Below are 11,753 nucleotides of genomic sequence, written 5' to 3'. Positions count from 1 at the left end.
AGTTTATAGCGTAGTCCATTTAATCGATCCGTTCTTGCATCGGGTCGTCGAACCGCGCGTTACGTCGTCGTCGACTCCAAACGATTTATAGAGCCATTGACGATCGAGGACGCGAGATCTATCTATCCTGTGCTCGGTATAACTCGTCATGAGCTTTATTTTATGTTAAATATACATCTAATAATGTATATATGAATGTGTGTGTGTGTGCATAACGTGTGATATGTGTGAATGTGCGTGCGAATGTGCATGCCTTGCATATGCGTATAATTACGATCAATACTTCCTTGCAGATTATTCAAACAAAATGTTTTTTTAATAATATATAATAATAATAATAATATTATTATTATATATGTATAATATGTATATGTATACAGATTAGCAGTAAACAATGGACGTTTGGTTGATTGGTCATTAATCGTGACGATTCACATTTATCTCTTAATTAATTCGTTATCATGCATCTCTATACATACACGCGTCAGGTAATAATTTTATTATTTGCTTTTCAAAATTTATTTCATGTTGTTTTTCTTTTTTTTTCTTTTTCTTCTTCTTCTTTTTACAAATCTACGCACAAATTTGTCAATGCATTTGCTACAAGATCTACGAAGAAAATTCATCAACGCATTGATTTTACCTCACGCGTCTACGAAGAATTCATTCAATGTCGATGGTACTACTACGCCATTGATAATTTCATTGAATAACTCGTGCGTAGATACGCCATTTTTAAAATGGCGGAGGGAGCGGGGAGTGGGTACGATTTATTAAATGAATGAAAATTAATATTAATGAGGGGTTTTTTTTCTTCTTTTTTTTTTTTTTCTTTCAGAGAGTAAACTGACAAAGAATTCAATAATGTCTAATCGTATTTATTTTTCATGTACTGGTACTCTAGTAGTCGCTATACGCATAAATACAGTGATGGTCTATTGCTGAAACGAATATACCAAAAAATCTTAGTAAATGTACAGACCTATTTAAGTCATTTTTAAATAGATAATAATAGATTGTGGGTTTGCTTTTTTTTTTCTTTTCTTTTCTTTTCTTTTCTTTATCATTTATCATCGATTATACATCATCCAACAAGAAATGTAGCGTTAATATATTAAATTTTAATACATCGCATATAAACACACTCGACAATCGAAAGGAAGAAAAAGAAATAATTAAAAAAAAAAAGAATGAAATAAAATAATAATATTAATAATAATAATAATATTAATAATAATAAAAATAATAATAATATTAATAATAATAATCAACTTCGCGAATCGGCAGTTTTCATTTCTTTATAATATTTCGCTATTATTATTCCCGTTTTCTCCTCGTTATAATTAAAAAAAAAAAAAAAAAAAAAAAAAAAAAAATAGGAATAGGAGCGATGAAAGAAAGAAAGAAAGGAAAGAAGAAGAAGGGACATGAAAGAAATGATAGAAGAGAGGAGGGAAACGGGTATAGATTACGCTTATGGTTAAAAGTAGAAAGGGACGAAAGGGGTGGAAAGAATTACGCGTTTCTATACAAAATTCATCTCTTCAAAGATGAGATGAGAAAAACATTGAAAAAAGAAGGAAAACAAAATTCCAAATAAAAAAAAAAGAAAAAAGAAAAGGAAGCATAGATTCGAGACTTACTCGACTAAAGGATAGAGAGAGAGAGAGAGAGAGAGAGATTGAAGATTTTGTTAACGCTATAGTACAAGTCAATGAGATAATACTTTTTAACGAGATTAGACTAAATTTATAATCTTCATCTATCACCGTTAATTTCGCACACGTTTGTTTGTTTCTTTTTTGTTTTTGTTTTGTTTTATCATCACCACACCACTAACCACACTCATAAAATTCATCCATTCGTTCTCACACGTACCACACGTATCATCTCTATGTATGCATTATATTATATTGTAATTTTATGTATTATATACTTCTATATCATCTATTATTTATCTCTCATATTTTATTTCATATTATTATATTTTGTTTTATTTTATTCTTTTTCTTGTTTTTAATTCGACTTTTTAACGTCGCATTTTTATCCATCCGATGATCACGCTCTTCCTCATCACACGCATACACACACAACACATTTAGTCTTCTTTTTAATTATTTTTTTTTTCTTTTTTCACGTAATACAACAGGCATACGACGCATTGTACGAACAATGGCTACAAATATAATCGATAATGAATTGTGATGTAAAAACGTAAAATACATTTAAACGCATTTATTTGCGGGGAACTAACGAGACCGTCGCTTTATTAACAAATATAATATATGATGTGTTTGTGTGTGTGGGTTTATATATATATATTTATATATACGTTCATGCATTTTCATGTTTTTTTTTCTTTGCAAATCCTCTCGCAAAATTATTTTCCTCATTTTTTTTTTCGTCTCTCCTCTCTATTTTGCACTTAGAGACGCGAACGAATCATCGCGTTCCTCGCATTTTTATTTCTCTCAATAACACTTTTCACATACCACATTTATAATAAGAGATTTATTTTTATTCTCGATTCACTAAATGCCATCGCCTATACGACACTACTCTGGCGATTGATAATAATAATAATAATAATAATATTAATAATAATAATAATAATGATAATTATGATGATAACGATGATGATGATGATGATGATGATGGCAATGATGATAATGATGATACATAATTATAGAAAAAAAAATGTGTATACGAAAATGAAAAGAAGAAGAGAAAGAGAAAATCAAATATAATCGTACGCTCCTTTTATTTCCTTTTTTTCTATCTTTTTTTTTTCTATATATATAATCATAGTACTCTTTTTCTTCCTCCGTTTCTTTGCGATAGAAAAATCTTTCTTTGTCTTTGGTAAAACTACTTAAATAAATATTGTCGCTTAAAAATTAAGAGATGCATAATAATAATAATAATAATAATAATAATCATCTGTTAGAGGCTTTTCTTATATCGAACATTTGAAAACCCCTATTGGTTTTAACGATTTTTCTCGCTCCTTCTTTTTTCTCTTTCCATTTCAACATTATTTTTCCCACTTTTTCTTTTTTTTTTTAATCTTTCCACGCTCGATCTCATCTTCAATGAGAAATAAAATCTAATATGGGGGAAAAAAAAGTAACGAAACAAGTTATTAACAATTAATAATAGAAGAATTTAACAAATCTTTTTAAAAAGTCGCGATATTTTCGTGTAAGAAAATCAAAATCAAAAAAAAAAAAAAAAAAAAGAAAAAAAAACCCGCATAAAAATATACGCTCGGGCGTATACGAAAGGATTCCGCCGAAGGTTCGTTCGATTCGGTGCTGTGTTGTGTTGTTGCCCTTTTTTTTACATCGCTTATGATATTTCCTTTCTTTTTTTTTTCTTTTTTTATTTAATTAGTAAATACTCTTTTCTTTTTTGTTTTTGTTTTTTTTTTCATTTTGAATGCAGCTTACGACGAACGGGCAAAGAGATGACGTTTTCATCGTTCGTCGATGTTAAATAATAATCCACGGTGCACGTGCGTCAAGGTACTTATCGACGGTATACTTATATTTATATATATATATATATATTTATATATATAATTTTTTTTTTTATTAATTAATATATAACATATATATATGTATACTTGTGTGTAGGATAAAAGAGGATGGAAAAGGAAGAGACAGGACAGAGATGGAAACAGATAGAAAAAGAGGACAGAAAAGAGAGTGAAAGTGAGTAAGAATGAAAGAATGTGTGTTTGTGTTTGTGTGAAGAAAGAAAAAAGATTAAATTCTCGCGATAAATAAAAACATTTACGAAGATTGCAACACGCGATTAATATTCCTACAAATTAGTTTCTTTTTAAAACAAAAACTAATTTACGCTGATCCTTTTCCTCCCTCGTATCGAAAGACTTTGAAATTCGTTCATGCTCGAACGAAGCAAAGTCTCGTTCGAGAATCGATACGCGCGTTAATCTTCTTCGTTCTTTTTTGTTCTATTCCATTTCATTTAGATTCGCGAGAGTAAGGAAGAAACGACGACATATCTCGCATGTGTTGCTTCCTAAATATTTCTAATAAGAAACGATTAACACTTACATCGACTTACATCGATAAAAGAATTTGATCGGTGTCTCGCGATGAAATTTTGTTGTTGTTCACCTTATTTCACTTATTTTTCATCTTTTCTTTTCTTTTCTTTTTCGTTCGTCCTAATATATACTATATATATATATAAGGTAGCCTCTCTACGTTTATTTTTATCCCAACATTCTCACTTTTCTTCATTTGCTTTTACGTTTAATAAGACATTGAATAGTTTATTAATTTCTCTTTTAAAACTTATACGTCAATTATTATAGAGAGTCTTGTTAATTAGATTACGCAAATCTATGAAAACTCTTGATATCGCACGTGATATCTATCCTATTGAAAAAATGATATAACATTTGCCTTGACGCAACTTATATCGTATCGTTTAACTACAATCAATATGTCGACGTCATCGTCGTCGTCATTATCGTCGTCGTCGTCGTCTAAATTTAATTATCAGTATTATTAATAATAATTAATATTATTACTCGTTATGAATAATAAACTGGGAGGTAGCCAGCGCTAAGCGATAGTTGGTTGATCAGTCGAGTCAATTGCAACCCTAACAGCAACAGCAACAACCAACGACAACAACAACAACAACAACAACGGTAACAGCAGATGATTGATCATCGTTCTTCCAGTTTACTAAAATGCATTTTAATTCCTTTCCTCCTCCTCCACCTTCTCCACCACCTTCAGCTTCTGCTCGTCCTCTTCTTTTTCTTGTTTAACAGGAAGAACTCTTCAATTCACCAATATCAGCGATATTCTGCAACAATGCTGTAGTCTCGTTGTTAGATTGTGTTTTTGCGTTGTAACGTTGCTTAAGATCCGTCAGGGCGGAAAGTAGTCGCGTGTTCGATAGCGTCAATCTTGAATTTTCCGCATCCAAAGCAGCTATCTGTTGTTCCAACGCGTCTATCACGCGCTGCTTGTACGACAACGCGGCTGACAGTTTCTGTTCCTTGCGCCGTGACTCCTCCTCCATGGAGATTAAACTGGGAATTAAGAACATTTTATTTTATTCATTTTATTCAAATCTTTTTTTTTTCGTAGTATTTTTTTTCTGTTTTTTTTTTTTTTTTTTTTTTTTTTTTTTACCAATTATTTTTCTTTTGCATTTTTACTTTCTTTTTGTTTCGTTCATTTTTTCTTTTTTTTTTTTTTTTACTATAAAGACGAGAACATTGATAGCGAACCTTTTCTAACAAAAAGGATTTGAAATCATTTTTGTTTTTTTTTTTAAATAAATTCATGGGTTCGCCATCGTTGTTAAAAATGATTCAATTAATAAGAACGAAAATAAGACATCAATATATTTGTGATATACAGGATGGACTATCGAACACCACCTTTGTTGCATTCATTTTCAATACACCTATGAACAATATTTAATAAGAAATATACACTTGGTGTTTAAAAATGTTCACCCTGTATACGCGTATGTATAATATATACATAAAAATGTATAATAATATATTTATGAAACAGAATGATAAAGAAGCAGCCGTGTTTAAATGCAAAAGACAATAAAAATCATTTACTTGGGAGAAAAGAATAAAAATAATAATTAAAAATTAACGATCATGGTGCAAGGAGGATAAAAATGGCTGCGCTGGGGTTTAGTTACGATCAAGAAGCCAAAAGTATTCTGCATTTGGCCTACAAATAAATAGAGCGACATGTTGATATTAAAGAGTATCTTTTTTTTTTTTTTGCGAGAAAGAAACGTCTCTCGTGACAATTACAAATTTCGAATTTAATTAAAATTGCATATAATGGACGGTTCTTTCTCGTATCGGTGGTGGTAACAGTAGCAGACATACGTACATACATACACATACACGCAACGTGTAAATAGTACGATGCAGTTATGTTTGAACAAAAAAAAAAAATGATGGTATTATAATAAAGTTTATGTGGGTTTATAATTGATGAGTGTTGGTTGTTGTTGATCGGTATTGAAAAGTATTTCGTGTATGTCATGATATTTCTTCATTGATAATTTTGATGATTAAAGCAAAACGAACGAAGACCTCATAATAAAAACTGACTTTGTTCTATACCAGCGGCGATATACTCGAAAGATCTTTAAGCAAAATTACTTGCTCGCGTGTTAGAAATTTGTACAAATTATAAAGTACAACGACACAACAGAGAAAAGAGATATAAGACAGAAATGCTAACAGAGTAGTATACAAAATATATATGCATATATATATATATATATTTTTTTTTTTTTTTTTTGGTATCATTTATGCATACATATGTATATATATGTTGTGTGTACGTGAGAAAATTGTAAGAAGCTTAGAAATATAATTGACTCTTACACCAAGATCCAGATCAAGCCAGAGTATACCAAATGCAGCGGATAGAATGCACAGGAACACACAATCAATTAAACATACATTATATCGATAAATTAGCCGGATCGATTACAGTCAGTGTTTTTGTTTCTCTTTCATTTCATAATTATTCCTTATTAATTAATTTGACATTTATTTGTTTATATGTTATTTTTATTTTCCCCGTTGGCCACACCACGCTCGCTAAAGTATCCTTCTTTCTCGACGATATCGGTTTGTCACAAGAAAGATACACACAGAGAGAGTGAGTGAGTGCAAAATAAATAGATAGATAGATAGATAGATAAATTGATAGAGATAGAAATAGATAGATAGATAAATAAATAGATAAAAATGTTGAAAAATTCCGTAACCGTACCTTTACGTATATATCCCGGCTAAGCTTCAACAAGATGAACTTTATCACCTTTTACTTTATTTCATTTTTCTTTCTTTTCTTTTCTTTTCTTTTCTTTTCTTTTCTTTTCTTTCTTTCTTTCTTTCTCTATTTCCAAAGGTGGCGAATGAAGCTAAAGAGTATCTGTTTATCAGCGTCAGACACCACTTTTAGAAATCTTTACAAAATAATCGCGAGTCTGCTAAAGCCGTTGTTGAATGTGATTTCGTTGATCGAACAGAATGATCGACAGTTAGATTTGTGAATGGATCCTCCGTTCTTCCGTGAGCCATGAAAAGAGAAAGGTAAAGATGCGTGGACATGGAAGATCGGAAATAAGAACAGGAATGGTAGTAGTCGATCGATATCGATATGGAAAAGAGAAAAAAGAGAGAGAAAGAGAGAGAGAGAGAGAGAGAGAGAAAGTGGCAATGAGATAGGGTCACACTCAGGCATATAGATTCGGTGGATTAGTACTCGTGGGGATGAAAGTGAAGTACCTGGAGATGATGGTCTTCATCTCGGTGTCTGGTGCGATGCCATTTATATCTGTATCTTCGTTCCCGCCAAATCTAGCTCTTACTCGATCAACGCTATTCTGCAGCCTCTCGATTTCCACCTGATACTAGAACCGAAGAGGAGACCGTGTTAGTTACAATGCGAGCAAACACAAAGTTTCCTATTCTCGTAACTTTTGGTTATTTACGTGTTAACAGAAAAAAGATAGAGAGTAAAAGATAATTCACGAAGAAGAGAGTGTTCAACACGAAATAATTCGATAGTTTAATTAGTCCTAACTATCCTACCTGATCGATGCTGCGATGACTTCGAGATTTGCTTCTTCTAGTGGTGCAATTTTCCTCTTCACTGGTGTCGGAAAGATCCCTCGTCGAGTCAAGAGACAACCTTCTTCTCAATTTGTTGCAACAAACATTTTGTTGTTGCTCAGAGTTATTCCTGTGAGTTTGGTTAATTTGTCGCCACTGATTTTGTCCATTCCTTTGAAGATTTCTCACGTTGTTTTGAGGAGGTGGCGACGGACTGAGATCGACTCCTCTGACCCCTTCGACTCCACCACCGCCGCTGCCGTCCCTCTCTTCGGAGCTGGTGCTACCTCTTCTACCCGATCTACCGTGATTCGAGTCCATGTGATAAACAGGATTGGCGAAGGCCAATGGCGCGGCAGTGAGAATATGCGCGTTCGCGTTGTTGCTGCTGAGATCGACCGGACTCGAGCTTTGGCTGTAAGCAGCGAAGCTCTGGTAACCCGAAGATGCGACGTTGCTCAGCTGAGAGATCGAAATTTGCGATCCCTTTTGAGATTTCGATTCGGAAACCTCGTCGTCGGCGTACCTGAGGAGATCCGAAAGTTCGTCGAGATTACCGTTGGCAGTGGTAGTGCTACCGTTGTTCCCCTTAGCGTTGTTGTAATTGTTGTTCGGCTGATGATGATTTATCGACAGAGTTAAATTCGTCGAGGGATTAACCACTACGTTCGCGTTCACCGTAGTCTTTGAGACGTTGTTGTAATTCTGTTGTTGAGTCTGATTCACATTTTCTTCCTTCCGACAATGATTCCTACTTGCCGACCTCGATACATTATAATTATTGTGATTATAATTGTCCTCCCTATCGTGAATTTCGAGATTTTGCAATCTCGCTATATTGTGTCTGTAATGCTGCTGTTGTTGCTGTTGTTGTTGCTGCTGCTGTTGCTGCTGCTGCTGCTGTTGATGATGATGATGATGATGATGAGCGACGCTGTTCAAGTTACTTGGTTGATTGTTTGCCGTTAGAGTTATATTGTAATTAGAATCTTTGAGATTGCTGTGACTTTCGGAACGAGTCGGACTGGATGGATGCGTCTGGCAGTGATTAACGTTCGCCAAACTGGCACTGGCTGTTAATCTGTAGCCAGCACCGGCACGAGTTTGGATGATCGGCCTGTGCTGACGTATTATAGGAGTTGGAGATCGAGATACGAAGGCCGCTGGTTCTAAAGTATAATCGTCCGTATTGATTTGTAATTGCAATTTCCCGTTATTCGCCATATAAGCGTTCCGAGGAAGAGTGGCCGCCCTGACGACGTTTGGACTACGCGAACTGTTATGACCCAACGTATTGGATTGCAGCAACTCATTGCTATCTCTGATGGTACCGTTCAGAGTACTATGATTGCTCAGAGTAGATGTTGCCGATACGGAGAGATTCGTGTTGCTGTTGGCGATCGTCGGATCGTTGTAACGGAATATATTGTTTTGTAAATTTTGATAACGATGAGAAGTTGGCACAGGACTTGGTCCTGGTTGATCCAATGCCAAGGAAATCCTATCGAGAATTTCTAGCAACTTTGGTGGCGGCGACGATTGCGAGGACGATGCCATCGCTGCAACGCTTTCTCGCAACAACGCATGTAGGAGAGACAATTGTTTTCCTAGGTCTATGTAACCGTCGAACTCCAACGAGTTGTTCGCTGGTGCGTCTTTTGGTAATGAACTCTGTAAAAGAAACAAAAAGAGAATATATAATTTTGTAAACATTGAAATAACGTATTCGGATATCGATAAAACACTACTAACGCTGATAAGTTGCAGAAAATTCTTCATGGACGGTGCTTCTCGTTCCAATAGATCGTTCATGAACTCCATGAAATTTTCCTTCCCCTGAAATCTCGTGAAGTTCGCCAACGTCTGCAAGGTCTTCGCGACGAGAGTCAGATTCCTCGCTGCTTTCTCGTTCGGATATTCTATAAAGAAAAAATAAAATGAAAATAAAGGATTAATTTCGATCACGTTAATAAATACGAACGCAACTAACAAAGTCAAAAACTCACCGTGAGTGATGTTGAAAAGAGACGGACTGAGAATGGCAGGACAAAGAAATCTCAGAAAGATAGACGCGGATATCAAATTATCCGCTATATCTTCTCGACACATATCGGCTAAACGTTCTCGGAAAATTCGAAAGCATTCGCGCAATTCTAGTGGAAAATGTGCGTGACTTGACAGAATCTTGCTCCAGGCGAGTTCTACCGCGTTACGAAGATTTTGTTGTTGCTTGTGGAGGGCGGCCACGGAGGCAACCTTGAGAGGATCCACCTCGCAGTCTCCACCTTCTACGGCACCTCTTACAACGGCTCCAAGGGTCTCTTGCAAATACCTGTCGCCTGTTAATTTCAAATATGCTTCCATTGCCTTTGTGGCTAAAGAATTTCCCCGGAATGTGAGTCTCTCGTCGTCTGAAAATGTTCATTCCAAAATAATAAATAAAAATATGTCCTATATGATAAGATATGCATATATATACATCGTGAAAATGAAATAAAAACGAACCTATTCTATGAATGTCCATCATAACCAGATCCGCTAAGAATTGCGGTGCTTTTTTCTCGCGTTGCATAACGGCTACCAAAGCAGTCGCGATATCTTCCTTCGCCTTGACGGCGATTACCGGTTCGAGTTTCTCGCAGAGAGACGCATAATCGGTCTTCAAGTATTCCAGGAACTCCTGGTAAACCTGAACCGGCAGTATGTCGACCGACTGGAAACGACATTTTACCCTGAGCGTTGGTGGTTCCTTTAAAGGACCCTTGTCGCCTACCACCGCGTACCATTTTTCTGTTAGATAACGAGACGTTACGTTGTGAACTGGTATGCTGACCGAACCTGTAATAATCAAATAAAAACAATTTAACTACAAGTTTTTTCAATGTTATTTGAAAAGAAAAGGATTGGGCTTACCGATTAGAACATTTTTATCTCTCTTCTTCTTCCTATCGGCTTCCCTGTAAAGGTTCACCTGAATTGTATTGACAGATGGAAGATGATGAAAGTCGAAGTGTTCGCCCCAGAAGCATAAGTCGGCTTTCAGTTTAGCCGTGGTTCTTGCATAAAGCGTGCTATCGAGGCAGACCTCGCAAAAGTAACGTTTCTTAGCTGGCACACCTTTGGCCTCGAGTAACCAAATCTGTAGAGAATTATCCGTCCTTCTCGTTTGTTCAGCATCCGGTTGCACGGACTTCCTCAAGCTATTGTTATTTAAATGAAAAAATTGCTAATAGAAAAACAACACCTACTTATGTTTGTGGATTATGATAAGAGATAAGTAAAGGAAGTAAAATAAAAAAAATAAAAGACAAACCTGTGTAACCACTGGTCCCGTTCGTGAGCCGTTCTACAACTGAAATACTTTGGTGCACCGGTACTGGGTGTGACCTGGAAGCAATGAGGTCTACCAAGGAGGCTTGGATGAAGCGGCGTTACAGCAGCCAGGTCCATCGAGGTCACAGCCTGTCCGCAGAGGAGGGATTCGTGCGAACGACAACCCCGTAGACCGGCGCCCCGTTGTTTCTGTCTTTCCAATTTCGTCACGCTCTTCGTCCTTTTTAAGGGATTCGATCGGAACGATCTCTTTGAGAAGAAATTCTGCAAACACAAATTATAGTCGTTAATTATCGAGTAAAAACCAGCGTTGTGCTCGCGTTCTATGCACGAAAAAACACACTAGTGAAAAGATTTCGAAAGGCTACAGGAAAAAAAGAGCAATTTTCATCGGAAACGTATTCGTTCGGCAAACGAAAATCCTCGACTGAATGTCGTCGCACCAAGAGATATCGAGAATCTTTAGTGACATTGCTCGGGTGAAAGGTATTTGCAGTGCTTGATATTCGAAGGCTTCTGCACGTGCACAAAAGACCAGTTACGTACATACCAAATGAATCTCGCATTTCCTATTTGTTTTTTTTTTTTTTTTATAACATTTCAGTTTTTATTTAAGTAAGTATTATATACGAATCGTTCTTCTTTGTTTCAAGGAAATGAATTTGCTTTACCCTTCCAGAGAAATAATTGATGATCGTGTTGACGACCTTGTCGTCCTCGTTCTCCTCAACAGCTTTCACGCACATTTTTATTTTCGTCATGAATCGCG

At 35.5% G+C, this 11,753-nt stretch overlaps 1 protein-coding gene across 1 annotated transcript in view; it reads right to left on the bottom strand.

Annotated features, from left to right (window-relative positions):
• Nucleotides 1-862: 862 nt before the first annotated feature.
• The window catches only part of LOC107071182 (uncharacterized), a 33,595-nt gene continuing 22,704 nt past the window's right edge, over nucleotides 863-11,753 (bottom strand). The window contains 8 exon segments of the mRNA XM_015329948.2: nucleotides 863-5,077; nucleotides 7,325-7,449; nucleotides 7,631-9,322; nucleotides 9,404-9,570; nucleotides 9,658-10,062; nucleotides 10,157-10,489; nucleotides 10,565-10,851; nucleotides 10,965-11,248. Coding sequence (XP_015185434.2) covers nucleotides 4,807-5,077; nucleotides 7,325-7,449; nucleotides 7,631-9,322; nucleotides 9,404-9,570; nucleotides 9,658-10,062; nucleotides 10,157-10,489; nucleotides 10,565-10,851; nucleotides 10,965-11,248 — 3,564 coding nt within the window. The 3' untranslated portion in view covers nucleotides 863-4,806.

This window comes from Polistes dominula, unplaced genomic scaffold, assembly GCF_049000335.1.
Source record: "Polistes dominula isolate Pdom_NZ unplaced genomic scaffold, Pdom_raw_medaka contig_73, whole genome shotgun sequence".
Lineage (NCBI taxonomy): Eukaryota > Metazoa > Arthropoda > Insecta > Hymenoptera > Vespidae > Polistes > Polistes dominula.
Note: the sequence above shows the minus strand (reverse complement) of the source record. Positions and strands in the feature narration are given on the sequence as shown.